Source organism: Planococcus citri, chromosome 2 (genome assembly GCF_950023065.1).
Source record: "Planococcus citri chromosome 2, ihPlaCitr1.1, whole genome shotgun sequence".
NCBI classification, from domain to species: domain Eukaryota; kingdom Metazoa; phylum Arthropoda; class Insecta; order Hemiptera; family Pseudococcidae; genus Planococcus; species Planococcus citri.
In genome coordinates this window covers 24671813-24699631 of record NC_088678.1, presented here as the reverse complement: position 1 = coordinate 24699631, position 27819 = coordinate 24671813, and the positions used below count along the sequence as shown (strand labels likewise).

General features: G+C 36.0%; 5 protein-coding genes across 11 annotated transcripts in view; all 5 read left to right on the top strand.

Annotated features, from left to right (window-relative positions):
* The window catches only part of LOC135835117 (speckle-type POZ protein B-like), a 203234-nt gene that overhangs the window by 112824 nt on the left and 62591 nt on the right, over positions 1-27819 (top strand). The window contains exon 2 of one of the 7 annotated variants that reach the window (XM_065349242.1): positions 2209-4258. The exons of the other annotated variants lie outside the window; for them this stretch is intronic. Within the exon in view, the coding sequence (XP_065205314.1) occupies positions 2356-3405 (1050 nt within the window). The 5' untranslated portion in view covers positions 2209-2355 and the 3' untranslated portion in view covers positions 3406-4258. Of the gene's footprint in view, positions 1-2208; positions 4259-27819 lie in introns of those variants that run through there. 7 annotated transcript variants of the gene reach the window in all.
* On the top strand, positions 6728-7786 carry LOC135834030 (speckle-type POZ protein B-like). Its single transcript, XM_065347869.1, has one exon. It carries the CDS (start codon positions 6728-6730, stop codon positions 7784-7786), a length of 1059 nt encoding a protein of 352 aa, XP_065203941.1.
* On the top strand, positions 11578-16809 carry LOC135834029 (uncharacterized). The gene is made up of 2 exons (XM_065347868.1): positions 11578-16092; positions 16192-16809. Exons 1-2 carry the CDS (start codon positions 11578-11580, stop codon positions 16807-16809), a joined length of 5133 nt encoding a protein of 1710 aa, XP_065203940.1.
* On the top strand, positions 19045-20106 carry LOC135834028 (speckle-type POZ protein B-like). The gene has a single exon (XM_065347867.1). It carries the CDS (start codon positions 19045-19047, stop codon positions 20104-20106), a length of 1062 nt encoding a protein of 353 aa, XP_065203939.1.
* Positions 22070-24595, top strand: LOC135835133 (speckle-type POZ protein B-like). The gene is made up of 2 exons (XM_065349271.1): positions 22070-22217; positions 23093-24595. Exon 2 carries the CDS (start codon positions 23240-23242, stop codon positions 24290-24292), a length of 1053 nt encoding a protein of 350 aa, XP_065205343.1. The 5' UTR covers positions 22070-22217; positions 23093-23239; the 3' UTR covers positions 24293-24595.

Here is a 27819-nt window from a genome sequence, read left to right as displayed (position 1 = left end):
TGAGAACTTCGATCCTGAAATGAATTTTTTTCAAAATGAAATCACGCGAGATTTTTTTTTGTATGGGTGCTTAGTGACAAATAATTTCTCTCGGTACCTTACATTACATCGTTACGTCGGTCCTTAGAAAATATTTCTGAATGAAGGACATGTTTTTGGAAATTTAAAAAAAAATTAAATTCTCTTAAAAATTTGATGTTTGGTGTATAGACAGAGACGAGACACTGGACCTGCGGAATAAGACAACCAACTGCAGGCCGAGGGGAACTGAAACGGTAAAGAAAAATTGAGTAATGCCAATTTATCCCGCTGGGTGCTCTTGGCTGCGCTGTACTTCAATCTGCAGGCAACGGGGAAAAGGGACAGTACATGATATTTTGTGTAGTGCCAATTTCTCCCGCTGGATACTCTTGGCTGCGCTGCATTTTGCATGTATTTTGTTCAAGAATTTGACAACAGCGCAGCCAAGAGCACCCAGCGGGATAAATTGGCGTTACTCGGGATATTTTGCCAAGATTGCTGCCAGTTGGCTGTCTTATACGAAGGTCCAGTGTCTATAGTTCGGTGTTATTTTATTGTTCAAGTATCTCATTAGAATTCAAAAGATTCATTTAGATGAATTCCTTCATTCCTAACCCAAAGTGTGAATTAGAATTAAATCGCAACGTTTTTTTAATAACATTTTTCAAAGTTGACCTGCTCAGAATTATTGCAGCCCGTTGATAAAGGTAAATCAGAAAATATGTTTTTGAACTATTGTGATCGGAGAAGAAGCTCATTTTCAATAAGGTGCGCTATAAATAAGCTAAGTAGGTACGTAAAATCAATTTTTCACGAGAGGAGAGTCAAACTAGCTCATTATAGAAATTTCTACTTATACGTGTTCAAAGTAGAACTGAAGTGAATTCCATAGTTTTGCATACGAGTACATGGGTGCTCGTCATTATGTTCTCAATGTTCCCCGAAAAGTAAAATTTATTCAGATTGATGAAGTTTCAGTTTGGAATGTAAAATTTATAAATGCCACAGATGTGATTTTCCAGTTTCAGATTTTTTAGCGAATACCTAATATCTTATCTCTAAGCACCAAATGATGATTTTGAAGCACATTAGCGGTGGCAATAGGTACCCCCCTCTCACATACACATACACGCACGCTATTATCGGGGGTTTTACACTATCTATGGCTGTTTCAAACCGATTTGATTTGAAACTTGGTGTGCAGAGAGTCAAAACAATTTCCTACTCTGAATTTTTTCAAAAATTTTTGACACTATAAACGATCCCAAAATCCACGTTGAAAACTTGAATTCAATGCGGAAGAAAGTCCAAACTCCAAAGTTTATTTATACGATTTTCAGTGTACTTTTCATCACTAGGGACATGGCAAAAAATGGCCGCGCCTGGCTCCCTTATCAATTTGGAGGTAAGAAACGAAAAGCAAACGTTTGATTGGCTGAATGAAGCTGACGTCATGTCATGTGAACGCTTAAATATCATTGGCTGCAAGTTACCTCCGAATTGATAACAATAAAGTGGCAGGCTCGCAGCCATTTTTTGCCATGTCCCTTTTGGGTACTGGTATTTTTTCCAAAATTTTTGGAGTACTTACCTGCTGGCCGCTGCTCCATGGCGATAAAACCATGCGGAAATGGTGTTTTTTCGTCTGAAAGTGGCCAGTTTTAGTCAAATAATGTTTTCTCTCAATAATTATATCAAAATGATGACGCCGCGAATCACACCATCAATTGGAATTAGAACCAAATTCGTCAATAATGTTTTACATTTTATAATTTTTTATTCACATAATCGGATTACGACTTTTTCGGGAACCCCCCTCCCCCCTCCGACGTCCCTGCCAGGTGACCAACGTAGCTTGAATTTATGTCTGTAAACTTACTAGTCAATGTCAACTTGAAATACATCATGTACCTGTTGCAATTTCAGCATAATTGGAAATCTTCGAGTTTTCCTTCTTGTAGTGGGCAGGCGTACATTTTTCCTAATTGAAAAATGATCAAATCTAATGAAATGCAGTAAGAAAAAATCAATGATATCAAATTTCGCTGAAATTGCAACATTATGCGATCATATAATTCTGTTAATTTTCATTCAGCATTTGAAAATACTAATCCTTTAGTACTTATTTGTGAGAAAAACACGAACACATTGCTAATTTATCGTGTTGATAATTTTTTTTTATTGTAGGTGACTGAACAGAACGGAGACCAATGATAGGCTAGTATTTCGGAACAAACAACAATATTTATTCGTGAATACTTCTGTGGAAATCGGATTGTTTCTCTCGCACGTTTTTGCTATTGATTCTCATTGTCTTGCTTTCTTCATTTCAACATGTCTTCGAGCTTTTGTGATCCAGATTGTCAATCAAATGGATGTAAAACAAAAACCCATTCCGATGAAGCAAGATACGTTTGGAAGATTGAAGATTTCGATGTTCAAGAGGCCATGGACGAACCATTTGATTCACCTCAGTTTCCATCTGTTAAGAGTAATCAAGTTAAATGGAGCTTGGAACTTTATCCTAACGGCGATACCGACGCAAAAGATTATGTCAGTTTGTATATCTATCTGAGGGAACTCAGCGGTTTTGAAAACTGCAAAAAAATATTCGCGAAAGCTACATTTCTTGTTTTAAATAACGATAAAAAAAGGAAGCACTCCCTCGCCATTAATGAATTTTCTCATCCTGACATTGATGACGCTGGTTGGGGCATCGAAAAATTCATTAAAAAAGATGCCAAGTTCAGAAACAAGTTACTTTCAAACAATAATACATTGACGATTAGCTGTGAAGTGAAGTTTTCTGATATGAGAAGTTTTTGTGATAGTGGCATTGAATTGCCCGAATGTGACCTCTCTGAAAACTTTGAAGCGTTAATTAAAAACCATACGTTAACGGACGTTGTCCTTTCCGTGAATGGTATAGATTTTCCTGCCCACAAGACTGTATTGGCTGCTCGTAGTCCTGTTTTCTGCGCCATGTTCACCCACAGTACAACAGAAAGCGAGCTCAATCGTGTAGATATTGAGGATATTAATGAAGCTGTTACCGAAGGAATGTTGAAATACATTTACACCGGGAAATGTGATGATTTAGATAAATTGGCCGAAGGATTATTGGCAGCAGCTGATAAATACGATTTGCGTAGATTGAAAATTATGTGTGCACAGAAATTAATTGAAGGATTGTCAATTGAGAATGCAACGAATGTTCTTATATTGGCGGATATGCACCACCACGAAGATCTGAAACGTGAAGCGATCAACTTTATCGTTGCCAACTTTGCTAAAATCTTAAACACTGTAGGTTGGCAAAATATGCTTTTATCGAATCCTCAACTGGTGTCTGAAGTTTGCCAAGCTGTATCACTACTTTTGTAATGTGATTGTTTCGTGTTAACGTTTTTGTTTTTTCGCTGGTCGTTTTGTTTTGTTTCAATTCAATAATAAGTACCTACATCGATGATGTGTAGATGTCTTTTTGTTCCTAATATTATCATTGTTGTAAGTTTAGTTTAAAATCTTGCTTTCAAAATAATACAATTGTGTACGTATTAGATTCTAAGTACCTAATAGCTCTGTTATAAATAATATCTATAGTTGAATGGTAGATTTAAAAATTAATACTTATTATTGAAGAAAACATGAGAAAAAGTATACCTAATGCTTGTTCAGTTCAATTTATGAAAACGAATGTTGTCTAATGACAATTTTAATTACATACCTACCTATTACCTTATACTAGTGATATCATTTGAATGAATTGCTTTGTGAAGTTGACGATTTCTTATTTATTTCATATAGTAATTTTTACCTATATTTTACGCGAAGCGCCTAATTTAGCGATCACAACCCACCCTCCTCCCCAGAGAACAAATTTTAGAAAGTTTCGCTTCCATCACTATGTCGATGTTTTCAATGTTCTGGATTCTGGATCTGTTCAATATTACAAGTATTTCAACTACGTAAATCATCTACATTTTTACATTAGGTATCTATAGAGATACCTACCAATTTATTCAAAAATAATTTTATGGTTTTTCCATTTGAAACAGTGTTGAATTTTAAATATTACACTTTCTACTGTAAATTTTTTCTGAACTTTTCCTGTAATCTTACGTCTTGATGTAGATTCTTGGAAAATATTTTTCATTGAAGCATGAAGGACAGTTTTGTAAGTAATTTTGTTGAAATGAAGTTCTTTGAAAAGTTGACGTTTTGATTTATTTTTTGTTCGAGTATCTAATTAGTAATTAGAAATAAAAAAAAATCATTAGGAGGAATTTCTCGATTCCCAACTCAAAGCAGGTATGAATTAGTACATCAAAAACTATTTTTATAAAATGTTTCAAAGTTCACCTGTTGTATTATTTCTGCCGGTTGATGAAGGTTAATCATAAAATATGTTTTTGAACTTATGATGAAAGAAAAAGCTCATTTTCACTGCGGTATGTACCGCTATAAATATGAGTAGAAGTACAAAAAAATCAATTTTTCTCGAGGAGAGCTAAATGCAAACTGATTGCTCATTAACTCATTATAGAAATTCCTCTACAAATTTGCAGGTTTTCTAAATAAAACTTCTGTGAATTCCATTGTTTTACATACTGGGCACTCGTCATTATGTTCTCAGTGCTCCCTGAAAAATAAAATTTATTCAGATTGAAAAACGTTTTATTTTGAAATTTAAAAAAAATGGAAATGCCACAAATGTGATTTTCCAGGTTCATTTAAGCTTAATTTGATTTTTAAGCGAGTAATACCTCATCCCCATGGTCTGAGTGATGACTTTGGAGCACATAATAAGCGGACGATTGATTTGAAATTTGGTGTGTAGGTGACTGATTTATTGAAGCTTACAATTAGTATGAATATAGAGATAATTGACGTAATAACCCTGAATTTTTTCAAATAAGTTTAATATTTTCGATATTGAACAATGAACATGACCTCAAAATCCACTTCAAAAACTTCAATTTTCCTCGCCTGAAAGTGGTCGGTTTACTTTGGTGAGAATAAATTTTCTCCCGATCGATGTATCAAAATGACGCAGAAGTACATCATTATAGTTGGAATTTGTTTTGAGAACCCCCGACACCCCTTCCAGGTGACCAACACAGCTTAACTTCATGTCCTAAACTAAGTATTTAGTACTTAATGTCGATTTGAAATAGGTAGTTACATTAAACAAAAAAAGTTTATTACAATTTCAGCAAGATTAGAAATCTTCGAGTTTTCCTGCCTGTAGTGAGTAGGCGTAAGGTAGAGTGGGGTAATTGCAAAGCACTTTTTGATTAGTGACACTTTGAGAGGGCGCTGTGAGAAGACTATTGCACGGATGAAGCTGAAATTTGTACCACTTATACTTCAAGGGGTTCTCTATCAATGGTAAAATTTTGGTACAGTTTGGTCCGCAAATCGTGGAGAAAATTGCAATTTGAAAATTTGAAAATCGACTTTTGCATTTACCCCATGTTAGGGTAAATGCAAAAATGGGCAATATTTTTTTTATTTTTCTGCATTTTCAACACACTCACTGCATTCTACGTGTCATTTGCTAACTTTTGATGTATTCGTGGTCTTGATTCGGTAAAAAATTCTATGACTTTTCCACTTCCCAAAAAAATTTTTAGGAGAGTGAAAATATGTTGAAAAATTATTTTTTTTTAAAACTCGCTAAAATGAACAAAAAATCAACTATTGATCATTTCTGATGTTTTTTATGTAAAAAACTCGTCATAGAAATACATTTTTCGTCAAATATATTAGTAAAACGTTAAAAAGGAGCAATAATTTTAAAATTCAGTAAAATTGTTAATCACTTCTCTAACGTGTAACTCATCATGTGACCGTGGAAGTTTAATTTTTTTGTAATTTCAAACCATTTTCAAGTTATTGAGGGCAAAAAAATATTTAAGGTAAGTGCAAAAATGAAAAAAAAATCGTTTTTGCAACTACCCCGAGTCGGTTTTTTCTGGGGTAATAAAATTGCAAAAACGCAATTTACTGCCAAAATAAAAAAAAAATTCAAATTGCGATATCTTACCTTAAACTTTAATCCTTCATGACCCTAAATCGTGAAAATTTCAGATAAATCGATAGTTTTTTCTATTTCACATGCATTTTTTGAAAAAACACCTCTCACTTTACTTATGAGTGATTTCAACATGCTTTGATGAAAGTGTTTGCTACGGAGCGACAAGTTGAACCCCGCGAGTTGTGATCAAGTGAATATGTCGGTAAAGGTTGTTGCTTCGACGCCCGCCCCCTAGTTGGCACAACCAGAAAAATTGATATTTTTTTGCATGAGGTCACAATTTTGCAATTACCCCACTCTACCTGACATTTTTTCTTATTGAAAAATAATCACATCTGATGAAGAGTATAGTAAAAAAAAAAGATTTTCAATCTCGCTGAAATTGCACCATTATGCATTCGCAATTATGTTAATTTGCATTTAACTTTTGAAAATACAATTTGATTCTTTAGATTTTAGAGGAAAACGTTAACACGTCACCAATTAATCGTGTTGATAATTGTTTTGATTGCAGGTGACTGAACAGAAAGGAGACCATTGATAGGCTGGTACCTCGGAACAAAAAACAATAATTATTCGTAAATAGTTCTGTGAAAAGCGGATGGTTTCTCTTGGACGTTTTTACTATTGATTTTCTTTGTCTTGCTTCCTTCATTTCAATTCAACATGTCTTCGAATATTTGTGATTCAGATTGGCAATCGAATGGATGTAAAACAAAAATCGATTCAGATGAAGCAAGGTACGTTTGGACGATTGAAGATTTCGATTTTCACGAGGCCAAAGGCGAACGATTATATTCACCTCCGTTTTCATCTGTCAAGGATAATCAAGTTAAATGGTACTTGGGACTTTATCCTAACGCCGAAATCGATACAAAAGATCATGTCAGTTTGTTCATCTTTCTGAGTAAACTCAGCAGTTTGGAAAAAAGCAAAAAAATATTCGCGAAAGCTACATTTCTTATTTTAAATAGCGAAAATGAAGAAAAATTCAAGAAATCTCTCGACATTATGGAATTCTCACATCCAGACATTGAGAACTCTGGTTGGGGCATCAAAAAATTCATTAAAAAAGATGCCAAGTTCAGAAACAAGTTACTTTCAAACAATAACACATTGACGATTCGCTGTGAAGTGAAGTTTTCTGATATGAGCAGTGTTCATCATGGTGGTAGTGGCATTGAAATGCCCGAATGTGACCTCTCTGAAAACTTTGCAGCATTAATTAAAAACCATACGTTAACGGACGTTGTCCTTTCCGTGAATGGTAAAGATTTTCCTGCCCACAAGACTGTATTGGTTGCTCGTAGTCCAGTTTTCTGCGCCATGTTCAAACACCACACGAAAGAAAACGAGCTGAATCGTATAGACATTGAGGATATTAACGAAACAGTCGTGGAAGGAATGTTGAATTACATTTACACCGGAAAATGTGATGATTTAGACGAATTAGCCGAAGGATTATTGGCAGCAGCCGATAAATACGATTTGGGTCGATTGAAAATTATGTGTGCAAAGAAATTAATCGAAGGATTGTCAGTCGAGAATGCAGCAAATGTTCTTGTATTGGCAGATATGCACCACCAAGAAGATCTGAAACGTGGAGCGATCAAGTTTATTGTAGCCAACTTTACTCAAGTCTTCATCACCGCAGCTTGGCAAAATATGCTTTTATCGAGTCCTCAGTTGACGAATGAAGTTCGCCAAGCCATTGCTCGTATGTAAATCTCGGATAGTGAAATGCCTTGATGTAGGTATTATCACTTTATTTGTTATGTACTCGTACATATTTGTAATTCTTCCGTGTTCAAGGTACATTTTTGTTTTTTAAGTCATTTTTGTTCTATGTATTTCAATGCGATGATAAGTAAGATGATAGCATGAAGATACATAAAATTTTTATCGAAAATTAGTCAGATTTTAATTTTTTTCAAGTCAAAAATTACCATTAAAAAAAATTGTTACATAGGAAAATTTAAATCAATATTTTTTTTCTTTTTTAAAAATTTTTTTTCAATTATTTTAAATGTCTATTTGTGCCTGTAATTTGATTGTCATTGTCGTTAAGTTTTGTTAAAAAAACTTGTTTTCAAAATAATATTGGATACTTTTTAGATTAAGTATAACTCTTAAGTTACATCATAATCATTACGAATATTATAATTTAATGGTAGATTTAAAAATTAATATGTACATATTATTGAAGAAAAAATGAGGAAAAGTATAATATGTACCTTTTTAGTAATGCAACATATGAGAACGAATGTTGTCAAGTGGCGATTTTAATTACATTAGAGTGATACTTACTGTTGTAAGTAGGTGTAAGATTGATCGCTCTGATGAGACCTTTCTCATGTAACTTTTTTCATGTTGTAACAATCGGTTTATTTGAATGAATTGCTTTCTAAAATTGACGATTTCCTATTTATTTATTTCATGCGGTACCATTTTTATATATTAATCGAACCACCTAATTTAGCGATCTCAAACCACCCTCACACCCCAAAAAACAAATTTTAGAAGGTTCACTGTGTCGATGTTTTTTACATCCTGGAGCTGTTCAGTTTCGAAAATTTCAACTACGTAATTGTCTACATTTCACATCAGCTATAGAAATCCCGAATTCTCCAATCCCGGGAAAAAATGGGACAGATCTAATTGTATCTGATCATATCTAATGTGATCAAATTAGATCTAAAAATTGATCAACATAGATCAGATTTGATAAAATTATATCTGAATGTTGATCAATCTTAGATATAAATTTGTCCTATTATATCTGGTCATATATATTAAGATCCAATTGGATCTAAAAAGCTTGAATTGCATTTCTTACAAACATATCTATTCAGATCAGATTTGATCAAATTATATCTGAATTGATCTCATTATATCTGGTCTGATCTATGAAGATCCAATTGGATCTAAAAAGCTTGAATCGCATTTCTTACAAACATATCTATTCAGATCAGATTTGATCAAATTATATCTGAATTGATCTCATTATATCTGGTCTGATCTATGAAGATCCAGTTGGATCTAAAATGTTTGAATAGCATTTCTTACAAACATATCTATTCAGATCAGATTTGATCAAATTATATCTGAATAGATCTCATTATATCTGGTTAGATCTAATGAAGACCCAGTTGGATCTAAAATGTTTGAAACGCATTTCTTGCAAACATGTCTGTTCAGATCAAATTTGATAAAATTATATCTGAATGGATCTCATTATATCTGGTTAGATCTATGAAGATCAAGTTGGATCTAAAATGCTCGAAAAGTGTGTCGTTTTGGCTACTCGCAGATAAAGTCTTGAGCAGAATCCTATATAGGGTTCAAGGCTCAAACTTCCTAATTAACTTTTCATGGTTCCATCTAAGTAAAATTGATCGAGTAAAATATTTCTGTTGAGAATTATAATTTTCATTATTATTATTCGATCTACCCATTTTTGGAGACAAACTACATATTAAAGGACGAGGGTCCAAATTAAACTAAAACACTTCTACATGTAAATGAGTAAAACTGAACATTGATGACCAATAACATGGTTAGATCTAACTAGATATAGAAAATGTCTCTATCTAGATAGATCTAACTGGATATAATTAGATCAAATTATATATAGTTAGATCTATCTAGATAGAGACATTTTCCATATCTAGTTAGATCTAACCATTTTATATATAATTAGATCTAATCCATTTTTTCCCGGGATGTACCTATATGATTTTTCCATATGAAACAATGCTAAAAATGTCCTGTCGAATTTAAATATTACATTTACACTTTCTTCTGTAAAATATGTTTTATGAACTTTGATCCTGAAATGAATTTTTTTCACAATGAAATCACGCGAGAGTTTTTTTTTTTTTTTTGTATTGTCCGTGGTGCTTAGTGACAAATAATTTCTCTTGGTACCCTAACATTACATCTTTATGTCGATTCTTGTAAAACATTTCTGAATGAAGGACATGTTTTTGGTAATTTTAAAAAAATGAAATTCTCTTGAAAATTTGATGTTTTGGGTTATTTTTCGTTCAAGTATCTCATTAGAATTTAAAATATTCATGTATAGAGAAATTATTCCCCAGTTGAATAAACTACTGTTTCGAAGTTGTGATTGGAGACGAAGCTCATTTTCAATACGATGCGCTATAAGAACAGAAGTACCTAGATACGTAAAATCAATTTTTCACGAGGACAGTCAAACTAGCTGATTATAAAAATTTCTACTTGTGCATAGGGTTTTAAAGTAGAACTGAAGCAAATTCCATAGTTTTACATACTTGGACTCGTCGTTATGTTCTCAATGTTCCCCGAAAAGTAAAATTTATTCAGATTGACGAAGTTTCAGTTTGGAATGTAACACTTGTAAATGCCACAGTAGCCCAGGCAAATAGCAGAAAAAAATGGGCGAACCCAAACATAATTCATAACAAAGGTTTTTTTGGTGAATATTGTCTAGGGCGGTGTGCTGAATAACATACTAAAAGTCCCCGCCCCTACCCCACGAGCTAACCCCCCCCTCACAGTGGATCAAAGCCCCCCAAAATCAGTTTTTCATCAAGAACTCCTGAAATATTGAATTTTGAGTAAAACGAGCCCAGTGATCATTTCATCTCCTCCCCAATACCTATCAAATGAGCTATCGACCAACTCCCTAGCCTCAAGGGGGGTGGCGCTACGACCCCTCAAAATACCATCAGGCAGTACCCTATCTGTGATCAACATATCCAAATTTCAGCTTCTTAGGTCATCCCCACTCCTTTTGAGATTGTTACGTTCGATTGTGTAGGTAGATTAGTTTTATACCTACCTGTTTATCTGTGTCGTTTTTCTCGACGCATCGAAGCTTTGAAAGCTTCCACTGGTTTTTCGAGCGTTAGACGTTCGAATGTTTATCTACGTACTCGACTGATAGCAAAATGACTTGCTTTTTAACGCGATCTTTTTCGCCTCTAATTACTCGATTTTCGTTGTAAATGTTCCATGTAAATATATTGTTGATTTTTGTATAATTCGATGAGTCCTATTTTTTCAATTAATCGTTACACTCACCTTTACGAATGCGTAAATAGACGCAAACATTGATGGCGCCCGAACAGGGACTTATCGTACGCGAGTGTAAATACTAATTATCGTTATCGAATCGCGTGTGCGAATAATTATCGAGTACATTGTACGTATGTAATTTAAAACTATCTAGCGAATTTTCGCGTATATACTATCGTTATGTCGTGTTTGAGCTCGTTATACAGCTCGGCAAATTGTAATCCAGTTTATCATCGTTCCGGTGAGCTTTTATAGCTCAATCAACGCATCGAAGGGCCTCCATACCCGCAATTCATCGTATCGAAGGGCTTCCATACCCGAAACCCAGGGTTTTATTCCTGCCACGAAGCGTTTATCGTATTGAAACGCTTATCATCATCGTACCGAAACGTTATACCATATTGAAACGCTTTTTCATCGTTCGAATCGTTTTATCGTTCCTTATCTTCGTTATCATGGAAGACCAAGACGGTACTTTTAGCTACGTGCATAGTTCTCGTTACTCCGGCAGATGCATAGTTAAGCTGATTGAAACGCTCAAAAAGCTTATTGCAAACAATTACTCGATCGATAACGTTAGCGAGGTGAGAGTTAATCTTGAAGAACTCACCAAAGAATTCGAATCGTATAAACGAATATCCAGTCGTGGATTTAATCTTGCATCTGTATCCAAGGATGCCGCCAAACCGAAAACCGATGAAGAAGTCTCCGCTCTCGAAGATAAAATTTTAGCTGAGCTCGAAAAAGTCAACAAAGCTGTTTTACCTGTAATCGCTAAATCGAAGAGTTATATTTCCGAGTTCGAAGCTCAACAGACACGCGAATCGTTAAATAACTCATCAATGAACATGACTGGTGGTTTTCCTGAACCGAACGTAAAATTACCTCGAATTGATATACCAAAATTTGATGGTGTTGCTATCGAGAATTTCCTGGAATTTTACGCCATATTCCAGAACGTGGTTCATGAGGAACCAACTTTATCGAAGGTTAAAAAGTTATATTACCTTAAACTAGCGTTGATCGGAGAAGCTCACGATTTGGTGAAAGATACTCCTGTTACCGATAAAGGTTATGACGAAGCGTGGTGTCTTGTAGTTTCAACCTACAAAGATATCAAATCCATAACCCGAAGGCACTTCGATCAATTATTCTCGATAAATCGAATCAAATCAACGAGTGAAATCCCTATGCTTCTTAGCAATGTGAATCGCGCTTTGAAGGGGTTACGCGCTTGCGGAGAAGACACCGAAAATTGGGGTCCGATATTGAGTTATATCGTCTCCGAAAAATTGGACAACGTAACGTACGAAGATTTCGAAAAATCTCTCACAACGAACACTAAGTTTCCACGTTGGAGTGTTCTGAAATCTTTTCTCGAGAATCGCGCGTCAGTCACTAAACGTAGCAGTGATTTGACCAAACAAACGAAACGAAACGATACTCCACCCAGTTCATCTGGTAAACGATCGACTTTGACTGCTGTATCGAATAACGAAACGCGAAGTGGTCCTTCTGGTACTCCTCAATCATCGCCACCGAAGCCAGCTTGTTCCTGCTGTGACAAGTTGCACTTGCTTATCGATTGTAACGTTTTTCGCGACAAAACACCGAAGCAGAGATACGAAATCATCAAATCGAAATCTCTGTGTGGAAATTGTTTCCATTCGAATCATCGTACCAACGAATGTCGTAAACAGCCGAATTGCAAAAAATGTAGCAATCGTCATCATACGCTACTGCATTTCGATAAAACGAACGACTCGAAGGATCCACCGAAGCCTGAATTAAACGAAGATGGCACTCCAAGAACGACTTGCGGGATGTCATCGCTCGTATCCGTTCAAAAACCGATTGCGTTATTGCCGTCTGCGCTTGTAAAGTTTGTTAGCGGAAACAAGTGTGGTACTATGCGTGTTTTGCTCGATTCCTGTTCTCAATTGAATTTGATAACGAACGAATTCATCAAACGTAACGATTTATCAACGACTAAAGCACCCTATCTGAGTAAAGTGGCGGGTATTGGTGATAGCGAAACCGAATGTAACCAAATTATCGAATTTTCAATCGAATCGCGAGTAGAAGATTTCGAATTTTGTGCTCGATTTACTGTAATCAATAATCGAATACCGTATTCTGTAACGAATTATATCATCGGCGATTTTGCAGAAAAAGTGAACGAACGTCGCCTGAATCTCGCTGATACTGCTTTCTACGATCGTAACGTAAATATCAATTCAATCGATGCCATTCTTGGGGTTGAAGCGTATAACTTGTGCGTGCGTAACAAAACCATCTTTATCGAATCCGCTTGTCTACGTGATACCGTTTTTGGTTGGACAATTTCATCATCGATCGAATCAGCTCGCAATACTCGACATTCTCAACCGTATTGTGGCTTAACTATCGACAATATCGACCAACGACTCGAACGATTCTGGAAAATCGACAGTTATCCAGATAGTGCTCCAAAATCAATCGAGCATGAAGAATGCCAGAAGCACTTCATGTGCACTTACCAACGAGCTCCGGATGGTAGATTTATCGTTCAACTACCATTCAAGGAGGATCCATCTGTCATCACTGGCAACTTTGGTATTGCCGTGAAATATTTAAAACGAATCGAATCGAAGTTGGACGAAACGACTAAACGAATGTACACCGATTTTATGGCAGAATATGAAGCGTTGAAACATACGTCTGTTGTTTCTGACGATGTGTCCAGATATTATATCCCACATCACACTGTGTTACGTCCATCGAGTACAACGACGAAGCTACGAGTTGTATTTCATGCTTCATCTAAATCGTATTCCGGTAAATCGCTCAACGATGTGCTTATGGTTGATCCAACTATTCAACCTGAGCTCAACGATACTTTGTTGTGTTTCCGTATATTCTGCAAAGTAATATCCGCTGATATTCAACACATGTATCGCTGTATCGAGATACTAAAAGCCCATCGCCGATTTCAATCGATAATTTGGCGAGGTAAACGACACGAATTGAATACGATAACGTACGGTACTGCTCCTGCTGCATATGAAGCAACGCAATGTCTCGATATTCTCGCTGAAGAAGTGAAGGTAACTCGTCCTCGCACTTCTATCGCTATACGTAAAGGCTTCTATATGGATGATTGGCTTTATGGAGCCGACACCGATGAAGAATTAATCGAATTGCAGCAATCAGTGCATGAAACGTTGTTATCAGCTGGTTTCAAACTACGAAAATATCAATCGAATTCGAACGAAGTACTGACTAAAATTGAGCCTGCTCTGATTGAACATAATTTGACCGTTCAATTTGGAGATAACGAAGCGCTTTCGATACTTGGCTTAGCCTGGTGTCCTTCTACCGATAGCTTTGCGCTGAAAACCGATGTTCCTGCTCCTACGACAACCGTAACGAAACGTCAAATGCTATCTACAATTTCGAAAGTATTTGATCCACTCGGCTTAGCTTGTCCAGTAACGATTCGAGGCAAGCTGCTGTTCAAACGATTGTGGAAACTCGGAATCTCATGGGATGATCCCGTGACTCCTGAAATCGATTCGCTGTTTAACACTTATTTATCCGATTTGAATCGTTTATCGAAGTTCGTAATACCGAGATACGTTCAAGATTTCGACGCGAATACTGAAACAATCGTTGGTTTCTGCGATGCGTCCGAGCAGGCATACTGTGCTGCTGTATATGCGTTCAATGCAAAACGTCTCCAGTTGCTATGCTCAAAAACGAGAGTTGCTCCAGAGAAAGAGCTCAATATTCCACAGCTTGAACTTCAAGCAGCTGTTCTGCTTGTGCAACTAATCCAACGTGTTTCCAAAACACTCAACGTCGATATTCATCGCAGTAAACTGTTCACCGATTCGACTATTGTCCTAGCATGGCTATCGAAACCTGCTAGTGAATGGAAAACGTTTGTTCGAAACCGTGTGGTGAAAATTACCGAAGTGTTTCCTATTCAACATTGGAGCCACGTCCGTTCAGGTGAAAATCCTGCGGATCTCGCTACACGTGGTATTTCGACTGAATCACTATTGCAATCGAGTATGTGGCTGTCTGGTCCTGAATTCGTTATAAATCTCGATAATTCGTCAAATAATACCGAAATCGATGAAACGATCTGTGAACCATATCGCAGAAAACCGAAAATCGCCTCTTTCATCGCTGCTGACCTTGAATCCGATCTCAAGAAGCAGGCGAAGTTAATCTCATCGTGTGAATCGTACGAAAAGCTCCGATTCATGTATGCTGCTGCTATCGCCGTTATTCGTCATTGGAAATCTCGAATTTTGAATCGAGAATGTGTTCCATTGAAAGTTGAATCTAGCGATATGATCCGAGCCAACGAATGTATCATACGAATCGTGCAGTATGATGCATTTTCCAAAGATATCGAACGATTGAAGACCAAACCAGGCAAACTATCGAAGCGAAGCCTGTTGAAACGACATACTCCATTTCTCGACGATAATGGAATAATGAAATCGAAGACGCGCCTGCAAAATGCGCGCAAACCTGTTAACGCTAAATTACCGATCGTGTTACCCGCTCATCATCATTTCACGAAGATTTTCATTCGATACTTTCATTTGAAATTCTTCCATGCTGGCCGTCCGTGGCTAATGACAACGTTATCGACGAATTACGTGTTTGTTGGTGGTTTGAATCGAGCCATCAAATCAGTGATTCAATCTTGCAAGCAGTGTATTGAACGGTTTGTCGAATCAAAACCGCAGCAGATGGCGAATCTGCCTTACGAACGCGTTACTCCTCTACCGCCTTTCCAGGTAGTAGGAATCGATTTTACCGGCGCTTTCCTGCTAAAATGTTCGTATCATCGAACCACAAAGTATATGAAGGCTTACGCTTGCATCTTTGTGTGTTTCTCGACAAGGGCGGTGCATATCGAACTCGTTCCTTCTTTATCGACCGAAGATTTTCTCAACGCGCTGAAGTGCTTTGTATCTCGAAGAGGCCTTCCAGCAACTATATACTCCGATAACGGTACCAACTTTGAAGGTTGAGAACGGTATTTGAATTTCAACGACACCGAAATCCAGCACTACGCTTTATCCAATACGATTTCTTGGAAATTCAACCCACCTTACACGCCTCATCGCGGTGGTATCTGGGAATCTGCGGTGAAAAGTGCGAAGCGTTACATACCGAAAATATCCGAAAATCAGAAATTCACTGAAAATGAGTTGAGAACGTTGCTCACTCAAATCGAAGGTATTCTGAACACCAGACCGTTAGCTTATTCGAACACTGGTGAACCGGATGAGGAGATACTGACTCCTGGCCATTTCTTAGTTGGTCGAAATTTAAACGTCAACCTACCCGAACCTTCTTCGCCTCCAGCAAATATTAAGCTGTCTGATCGATACATTGCGAATCAGAATCGTATTCGAGCATTCTGGAGAATTTGGTCCCAGGATTATCTCAATCAGCTCCGTTCTCGCACCAAGTGGCAGGGCGAACAACCTAATTATCACGTCGCAGATTTGATTTTACTCCGAAAACCTAATACGGAACCTTGCCAATGGATTCGAGCGATAATTATCAAGACTTTCCCCGATGAAGCTGGTTTAGTTCGAACAGTCGAAGTCCGAACGTCAGATCGTTTGTCGAAAGTCGTGCCGATCCAGCAAATTGTTCCTTTACCGATCGCTAAATGATCGGTTATCGAGATGTTTGTTATTTGAACGTCTTTTTATTGTTTATTCTTTGTAATTCGAAGTATTTTTTTTTTCTTTTATTTTATCGTTTTGTTTTTCTGACTTCAATCGCTTCTGTCAGCAGCGGGAGTTTATGTTACGTTCGATTGTGTAGGTAGATTAGTTTTATACCTACCTGTTTATCTGTGTCGTTTTTCTCGACGCATCGAAGCTTTGAAAGCTTCCACTGGTTTTTCGAGCGTTAGATGTTCGAATGTTTATCTACGTACTCGACTGATAGCAAAATGACTTGCTTTTTAACGCGATCTTTTTCGCCTCTAATTACTCGATTTTCGTTGTAAATGTTCCATGTAAATATATTGTTGATTTTTGTATAATTCGATGAGTCCTATTTTTTCAATTAATCGTTACACTCACCTTTACGAATGCGTAAATAGACGCAAACAGAGATGAAAAAAGCCGAAAATAGGGGCAAAATAAGGGGGTTTTTAGCTTAATTCCGCTTTAAATGGGGTGGGGATGACCTACGAAGCTGAAATTTGGATATGTTGATCACAGATAGGGTACTGCCCGATGGTATGGTTTTTGGACCCTTTTTATCCATTTGGGGTCATGTTATGCCCCTCCAAAAAAATGACCTTTCTGTAATTTTCAACTTTGACCCTCCCCACTCCAGAGGTCAACTCTAGCTCCCAAAAGAAACCCATTCCCCAAGTTTGATTTTATTTTATCAATTAGAACAGGTTACAAGTCCCAAATCATAAAATGTAAAATTATTGAAATCACGTCACTTTGAGGGGTCGTAGCGCCACCCCCCTTGAGGCTAGGGCGTTGGTCGATAGCTCATTTGATAGGTATTGGGGAGGAGATGAAATGATCACTGGGCTCGTTTTACTCAAAATTCAATATTTCAGGAGTTCTTGATGAAAAACTGATTTTGGGGGGCTTTGATCCACTGTGGGGGGGGTTAGCTCGTGGGGTAGGGGCGGGGACTTTTAGTATGTTATTCAGCACACCGCCAATATTCACCAAAAAAACCTTTGTTATGAATTATGTTTGGGTTCGCCCATTTTTTTCTGCTATTTGCCTGGACTACAGATGTGATTTTTCCAGTCACATTTTAGTTTAGATTGATTTTTAAGCGAATATTATCTCATCTCCAAGGACAAAATGATGATTTTGGAGCACATGAGCAGTGGCAGTAACTCCCCCTCTCACGCTGTACGCTATTCTCGGGGGTTTTACACTGTCTATGGCTGTTTCAAACCGATTGATTTGAAACTTGGTGTGAAAATACATAGTTGTAACAATTACCTACTCTGAATTTTTTCAGATTTTTGTGACTCTACAAACAATCCCAAAATCTACTTTGAAAACTTGAATTCAATGCGGAGGAAAGTCGAAAATCTATTTCTACATTTTTCAGTGTAATATTTTTCACAACTTACTGGTAATTTCTCCAAAATTTTTGGAGTAATGACCGCTGCTCTATGGCGATAAAACTATCCGGAAATGCGGTTTTTTTTTCGCCTGGAAGTGATCCATTTTAGTCAAGAAATGTTTTCTCCCAATAATTATATCAAAATGACGCCGAATCACACCATCAATAATTGGAATTTGAACCGAATTTGTCAATGATTTATGTTGTATAATTTTTTATTCAAATGATCGGATTGGTTTTTTTTTTTGGGAACCCCCGACGACTCTTCCAGGTGACCAACGCAGCTTAAATTTATGCCTAAACTAGTTAATGTCAACTTGAAATACATCATATGTAATTTATGTATGTACTTATTGCAATTTGCGATTTCAGCAAAATTATAAATCATCGAGTTTCTTTCGTGTAGTGGGTAGGTGTACATTTATCCTAATTGAAAAATGATGACAACTGACGAACAGGAGAAAGAACAAAATCAAAGATATCTAATTTCGCTGAAATTGCAACATTATGCATATGCATTCACAATTTTGTCAATTTTCATTCACTTTTGAAAATACTAAGTACTCCTTTAGAATCTGAGAGAAAAACACCAACATGTCGCTAATCAATGGTATTGATAATTTTTTTGATTCCAGGTGACTGAACGGAACGGAGACCAGTGATAGACTAGTGCCAGTACATCTGAACAAAAAACAATACTTATTTACATATTTGCAAATACTTCTGTGAAAATCGGGTGGTTTCTCTCGCACGTTTTTACTTGATTCTCATTGTATTGCTTCCTTCATTTCAACATGTCTTCGAGCTTTTACGATTCAGATTGGAAATTGGATGGATGTAGAACAAAGATCAATTCCGATGAAACAAGGTACGTTTGGACGATTGAAGATTTTGATTTTCACGAGGCCAAAGGCAAAACATTGATTTCACCTCCGTTTTCATCTGTTAAGAATAATCAAGTTAAATGGCACTTGGAACTTTATCCTAATGGCAAAACCAATGCAAAAGATTTGGTCGGTTTGTATATCTTTCTGAATAAACTCTGCAGTTTTGAAAACAGCAAAACAATATTCGCGAAAGCTACATTTATCATTTTCAATAGCGAGAATAAAGAAGAAGCCAAGTGGTCTCTCGACAGCATTAAGGAATTTCCTCATCCTGACATTAAGCAAAATGGTTGGGGCTTCGGAGATTTTAAAAAAGATGAGAACTTTAGAAACAAGTTGCTGTTGAACAATACTCTAACGATTCGCTGTGAAGTGAAGTTTTCTGATATGAACAATATCACTCTTCATCAACGTGACATTGATATTGAAATGCCCGAATGTAACCTGTCTGAAAACATTGCATCCTTATTTGAAAATCAAACGTTAACGGATGTTATCCTCTCCGTGAATGGTAAAGAGTATCCTGCCCATAAGACTATATTGGCGGCTCGTAGTCCAGTTTTCTGCGCCATGTTCACCCACAGTACAAAAGAAAACGAGCTCAATCGAGTAGATATTGAGGATATTAATGATGCTGTTATGGATGCAATGTTGAAATACATTTACACCGGGAAATGTGATGATTCAAACGAATTGGCCGAAGGATTATTGGCAGCAGCCGATAAATACGATTTGTGTGGATTGAAAATTATGTGTGCGAAGAAACTAATCAGGGGATTGTCAGTTGAGAATGCAACGAATGTTCTCATATTGGCCGATATGCATCATTATGAAGACCTAAAACGTCAAGTGATCAAGTTTATTGTTGCCAATTGTTCTGAAGTTTTAAACACTGGAGCCTGGTTAGAAATGCTTTCATCAAATTCTAAATTGGCGAATGATGTTTGCCAAGCCATTGCTCGTAAATAAATCTCAAGTGGTGAAATACTCATACCCGTACTTCGCTGTATTACCTATCACTTTTTTTGTATAATTTAATTTTTCCATAATATTGTACTTACCTATTAATTCGTTTTTTCTAGTTAATAGTTGTATTTTGTTTCTTTCAATTATGTTTTCTTGTGAAATAATTAAGACGTACATATAAACCAATAATAGTATATCATCTGTTTTGTCTCTCTGAAAAAGAAAAATTATAATATTTAGTGCAAATTATGAGAACGATTTTTTTTTGTGACGATTTCCAATTCACTTTCCTACCTATCATTTCATGCAGTGTAATATTTTACTCGAACCATTATCTGATACAGTGTCCTCAAAACTTTCGAAATAAAGACTTTCAGAATGTTTTTCTTTGTAATTTTTTTTTGTGTCTTATGTTTTCAACGTTCTGGAGCAGTGTTCAATAACAAAACAAAATTTCAACAAATTGTCTACATTTTTGCAGTTGCTCATTAAATCATTCATTATGCTTGAAAATTCTTAGCTGTTGCAACAATATTGAAATTGATCTGCAAATTAAGTTTAAATCCTGGAAATAATCATATTTCTGTTAATTTGATTTTTTTCATTAGTTTACTCATGTTTTTTCTCCTCGATTATCAATGTGTCTACGTGAGGTCATCAAAGCCATCAAAAAGTCATCCTTTTGTCCAAAAAATAAACACAATTGCCAAAAATCAATCAAATATTTACAAAATTGAATGATAATTTTGTGAAAAATGCAGAAAGTACCTTTTACTGAAAGTTATCATAAATTGGTGAAAAAATTAGCATCATTTAAGCAAAACTTTGGTTAAATTACTTGAACATTTATTGAAGTACCTACCAGAAAAATTGTTTGAACTGACTGAAAATTGACCACAATATCGTAAAAAAGCCAAGTTATTGAGAAAAAAATGTGCAAAATTACAAAAAATAAATCAATACTGAAAAGTGAAGTGAAGTGAAATTGTGAAAAAATCACTGGAACCATTAGGTATAAAAACTAAAACATTAGGTATCATAGAACTGATGAATAATTTCAGTGGTAATAGTGTAATCAACGCTGTAAAATAACCTGTAAAAATCGCTTATCAAAGTTGAAACAATTGATTTGAAACTTTTTGTGTGAATGTAACGATGACTGACAGAATGACCCTTGAATTTTTCAAATTTTTTTGACACTAAAAATGAGTTCGAAATCCACTTTGAAAACTTGAATTTAATGCGGAAGTGTATTTTTTTTCTTTTAGGTGGTCAGTTTTGGTCGAAAAATTTGTTCTCTCAATATATACCTGTATGAAAATGATGCCGAATCTATACCATAAACTGCAATTTGAACCAAGTTCATCAATTATTTATATTGTGTGATTTTTATTCAAAAAATTGTATTGGGCCTTTTTGGGAACCCCCTATACGCCCCTTCAACGAGTAGGTAACAAACACAGCTTAAATTCATATCTATAGACACTGTACCTGGGAGAAGACAACGAACTAGCGGCCATATTGGCTGAATTATGTGTGTCATGCCAATTTATCCCGCTGGGTGCTTTTGGCTGCGCTAGTGGCGAATTCTTGAACGAAGTACCATGCGAGGTACAGCGCGCTGCGCGCGCAGCCAAGAGCATCCAACTACTATCACTACCATCCCTCTTCCCCGTTGCTTGCAAACTGACGTATAGCGCAGCCAAAAGCACCCAGCGGGATAAATTGGCATGACACAAGATTTTATTACCGTCCCTTTCCCCCGTTGCCTGCAGTTCGGTGTCTTACCCGGAGGGCACAGGTACAGTGTCTATATTCATATCAGGCACTCAATGTCAACTTGAAAAAGTGATAGTAAAATGGACCACCGGTAGTTTCGGTGATATCAAGTAGCGCAACCTGGTGAGAAATGACAGAAACTAGTATTATTTGTACCAGGTACTTCATTTTAGGTAGCCATCACCATCACTCATTATTTCTGACTTTCCAAGTGATAACGATAAGGCAGTTTGTTTGAAATGTGTGAAGTGAATTTAATAAAAAAAATCAAACATTTTGATTTGAATGCAGATTCTATTTTTCGTGATTTATTTCTTGCTGAACGGTAACTTGAGGCAAGTAGTACATACTTTCAGCTTTATTTTCGTCTATTCAGCATATTTTTTGGCTCGAGCTTTCATAATGAAATTCATCTGTAATGTATTTGTATCTGTCATACTTTGTGAGGTAGTAAAATGGACCACAACAATAATTCCTGTTTTTCGATTTGATTTAGGCAATTGTGAGGTTTTTTGATTCAATCTTCTTGAACTAGACATATTTACCTATCATTTAAGCCCTCGATGACCAAAAATGGTCAATTTGATGAAAAGTTATCACAAACATGAAAAAAGCCAAGGTGCTCTTTTGTTCTACTATTTAAGTGTTTTCATGCAATTTTTAAGGTTTTTTTTTTGCCGTGGTCCATTTTACTACCCCAGAAAGTCAGACCCCCTTTTTTGATACCTTCGCCAAAATGAAAATTGTTCCACCTGTATATAAATTGTGAGGTAGTGTTATTAGATAAATATTATTAAACTAGACACATGACACATGTATCTATCATTTAAGCTCTCGATGACCAAAAATGGTCAATTTGGTGAAAAGTAATCTTAAAAAAGGCTTAGGTGGTCCATTTTACTACCACTTATTCTACATCATCAATATCATCATGTAATTGCAATTTCAGCAAAATTAGAAATCTTTGAGTTTTCTATCTGGTAGTGCAGAATAGGCGTACATTTTTGCTAATTGAAAAATAATCAGGTCTGATGAAATGCAGTTAGAAAAAATCAATGATATCTAATTTCGCTGAAATTGCAACATTACTATGCGACCGTAATTCTGTAAATTTTCATTCAGCATTAGAAAATACTATACTTTAGGACTTATTTGAGAGAGACACTAACATGTCGCTAATTCATCGCGTTGATAATTTTTTTGATTCTAGGTGACTGAACAGAACGGAGACCAATGATAGGCTAGTATTTCGGAACAAACAACAATATTTATTCGTGAATACTTCTGTGGAAATCGGATTGTTTCTCTCGCACGTTTTTGCTATTGATTTTCATTGTCTTGCTTCCTTCATTTCAACATGTCTTCAAGCTTTTGTGATTCAGATTGTCAAACGAATGGATGTAAAAGAAAAGTCCATTCCTATGAAGCAAGGTACGTTTGGACGATTACTGATTTCAATGTTCACGAGACCAAAGGCGTACGATTAGATTCACCTCCGTTTTCATCTGTTAAGAATAATCAAATTAAATGGTGCTTGGAACTTCGTCCTAACGGCAATACCGATGCAAAAGATTCTGTCAGTTTGTATATCTATTTGAGTAAACTCAGCAGTTTGGAAAAAAACAAAAAAATATTCGCGCAAACTACACTTCTTGTTTTAGATAGCGTAAATGATAAAAAAATCGAGAAATCCCTCGAAATTAAGGAATATCCTCATCCTGACATTGATAACTCTGGTTGGGGCTACAGTGAATTCATTAAAAAAGATGAAAACTTCAGAAACAAGTTACTTTCAAATAATACATTGACGATTTGCTGTGAAGTGAAGTTTTCTGATATGAGATGTTTTTGTGATAGTGGCATTGAATTGCCCGAATGTGACCTCTCTGAAAACTTTGCAGCATTGATTAAAGACCATACGTTCACGGACGTTGTACTTTCCGTGAATGGTAAAGAGTATCCTGTCCATAAAGCTGTATTAGCTGCTCGTAGTCCAGTTTTCTACGCCATGTTCAAACACAGCACGAAAGAGAACGAGCTCAATCGTGTAGATATTGAGGATGTTGATGAAGCTGTTGTGGAAGAAATGTTGATATACATTTACACAGGGAAATGTGAAGTTCCAGATGCATTGGCCGAAGAATTATTCGTAGCAGCTGATAAATACGATTTGGGTCGATTGAAAATTATGTGTGTACAGAAATTAATCGAGGGATTGTCAGTGGAGAATGCAACGAATGTTGTTATATTGGCAGATATGCACCACCACGAAGATCTGAAACGTGAAGCGATCAAGTTTATGGTAACCAACTTTGCTAAAGTCTTGAACACTGTAGGTTGGAAAAATATGCTTTTATCGAATCCTCAACTGGTGACTGAAGTTTGCCAAGTAGTATCACTACAGTTGTAATGTGATTGTTCCGTGTCAACATTTTTGTTTTTTCACAAGTCTTTTTGTTTTGTTTCAATTCAATAATAATTACATCGATGATAGATATATTTTTGTTCCTAAGATTATCATTGTTGTAAGCTTCGTTGAAAATCTTGTTTTCAAAATAATACAAAATTGCATAAGTACGTATTAGATAATAAGTACCTACCTAACAGCTCTATTATAAATAATTATTATCTATAGTTTAATGGTAAATTTAACAATTAATATGTATTATTGAAGAAAAAATATAACTAATGCCTCTTTAGTTCAACTTGAAAACGAATGTTGTCTAATGACAATTTTAATTACTTACATACCTACCTATACTAGTGATATTATTTGAATAAATTGCTTTCGGAAGTTGACGATTTCTAATTTATTTCATACAGTAATTATTTTTATATTTTACGCGAACCACCTAATTTAGCGATCACAACCCACCCTCATCCCCAGAGAATAAATCTTAGAAAGTTTCGCTTCCTAAACTTTTTTAGTAATCAATCACTATGTCGATGTTTTCAATGTTCTGGAGCTGTTCAATTACAAGAATTTCAACTACGTAAATCATCTATACTTCCACATTAGCTATCTATAGAGCAGGAAAATAACGTAAAAAAGCGAGGGCGAAAAGGAAAAAATTGGCACATAAATTTTTTCTTCGGGAATGTGTTCAGATGAACCCCCTGAACTACCAAAAAAAACCCGAACCTCCTAACCCTGGAGCTAATTTTTTTAGGGGGCTAAAACCGGTTCCGATTTACGTTTTTTGCGATTTACTCCGAAAATATTAGGTTTACGAGAAAAACTACCATGACTAAAAATGTTCCCCTTCAAATTCTCGACAATTTGACACTACGCTCGATACCCATCCCTCAAGAGGAGTGTCTGAAAAAAAGGGTGGAAAGAGTAGGTGTTTGAAAAAAAGTCAGTCCAATAAATTGATCAAAGTTACCACTTAATATCATTCGTTTTCGCTCAAATTTTTTTTACAAAGTCTACTCACCCAACTATTAGTCACACCACCATTGATTGGTCTTCATCCCTCCCAAGGGGTTGGTGGGGGATGCTTGGTTTTTCAAGTAACACACAACTGAATCATATATTTGAAAAACGAATCTGGACATGCAATATATCGAATGGTATGTTTTCGAGGTCGCTGAATACGAATACCAACTTATTTTCTGGGTCCAACTCCTCAAAGCCCCTCTGTGCCCCAAAAAGGGGGTTAAAATTTTGAAAAATCGTGAAAAGTCGAGTGATAATATCGAATGGTATGTTTTCGAGGTCGCTGAGTACGAATATGAACTTGTTTTTTGTGTCCCACCCCCCCCCATGTTCCTCTGGGCCCCAACAAGGGGGTCAAAATTTCAAAAAATCATCAAAAAGTCGAGTGATATACCTATCAAATGAAATGTTTTTGAGGTCGCCATGCAGGCGCAAATATGAACTTATTTTTGGGTCACACCCCACAATATCCCTCTGTGCCCAAAAAAGGGGCCAAATTTTGAAAAATCATGGAAAGTAGAGTTATATATCGAATGGTATGTTTTTGAGGTCGCTGAGTACGAATATGAACTTATTTTTCGTGTCCAACCTCACAATGTCCCTCTTCGCTCCAAAAAAGGGGCCAAATTTTGAAAAACCATGAAAAGTCGAGTTATAAGTATATGGAATGGTATGTTTTCAAGATCGCTGAACACATATTTTTAGAATCCAAAGCACAATGGTTCTCAGCACCAAAGAAGTTGACGAAAAAACATGGTGTAATCTTTTTCTTTAAAGATTTACACCATTATTTTAGAAAAAATTCTGAAAATTCATCTCAAAAATACTGATTGGACTAACTTTCGGCGGGAGGAGGGGAGATGTAAGTAGAGCTACTCGCATTGCCAAGGTATTATTGGGATCGCATTCGCTGTTCAAAACGTTTGAACGCTCATTTTGCAAAGAAAACATTTTAAATCTCAAGATTTTTCTTTAAAACGCTCACTCACCTACCTGCAGGTTTTGATTATTTTTCAATAGAAAATAAAATGGAACTAGGACTTTCACTGTGTTGTCGAATTTCATTTAAATAAAATGTATAATCATCCAACTAATTTCGATTTTTAAATTTTGTCTAGGTTCTTACGTGCCACTCGAATTATATTTTCATGGGAAATTTAAATGAAATTAATCATTTACTTATAATGTTTCTTTTTTTGCTGAAAAAACTCATAAATTGATAAAAAATGTCAAAATAGAATCCCGAAAACACACCATTCGATATATAACTCTACTTCCCATGATTTTTCAAAATTTAGCCCCTTTTTTGGGTACAGAGGGATGTGGGGTGTGACCCAAAAATAAGTTCATATTTGCGCCTGCATGGCGACCTCAAAAACATTTCATTTGATAGGTATATCACTCGACTTTTTGATGATTTTTTGAAATTTTGACCCCCTTGTTGGGGCCCAGAGGAACATGGGGGGGTGGGACACAAAAAACAAGTTCATATTCGTACTCAGCGACCTCGAAAACATACCATTCGATATTATCACTCGACTTTTCACGATTTTTCAAAATTTTAACCCCCTTTTTGGGGCACAGAGGGGCTTTGAGGAGTTGGACCCAGAAAATAAGTTGGTATTCGTATTCAGCGACCTCGAAAACATACCATTCGATATATTGCATGTCCAGATTCGTTTTTCAAATATATGATTCAGTTGTGTGTTACTTGAAAAACCAAGCATCCCCCACCAACCCCTTGGGAGGGATGAAGACCAATCAATGGTGGTGTGACTAATAGTTGGGTGAGTAGACTTTGTAAAAAAAATTTGAGCGAAAACGAATGATATTAAGTGGTAACTTTGATCAATTTATTGGACTGACTTTTTTTCAAACACCTACTCTTTCCACCCTTTTTTTCAGACACTCCTCTTGAGGGATGGGTATCGAGCGTAGTGTCAAATTGTCGAGAATTTGAAGGGGAACATTTTTAGTCATGGTAGTTTTTCTCGTAAACCTAATATTTTCGGAGTAAATCGCAAAAAACGTAAATCGGAACCGGTTTTAGCCCCCTAAAAAAATTAGCTCCAGGGTTAGGAGGTTCGGGTTTTTTTTTGGTAGTTCAGGGGGTTCATCTGAACACATTCCCGAAGAAAAAATTTATGTGCCAATTTTTTCCTTTTTAAAACCGCTATTTGCCTGCTCTACTATAGGAATATCGATTTCCTCGAAAACATATGATTTTTCCATTTGAAACAGTGTTGAATTTTAAATGTTACCCTCTCGTCCGTTAATTGTGTCTGAATTTTGATTTTGAAATGCATTTTTTTCAAAATCGAAAACTCACGAGACTTTTTGTATTATCCGATGGTGCTTAATGATAATTGATTCTGCTGGGTACCTATAATACTTACCTAATAGGAACGTTACGTCGTTACGTCTTGGTGTAGATTCTTGGAAAATACATATTTTTCATTGAAGGGTGGTTTTTGTAATTTTTTTGATATGTAGTTCCT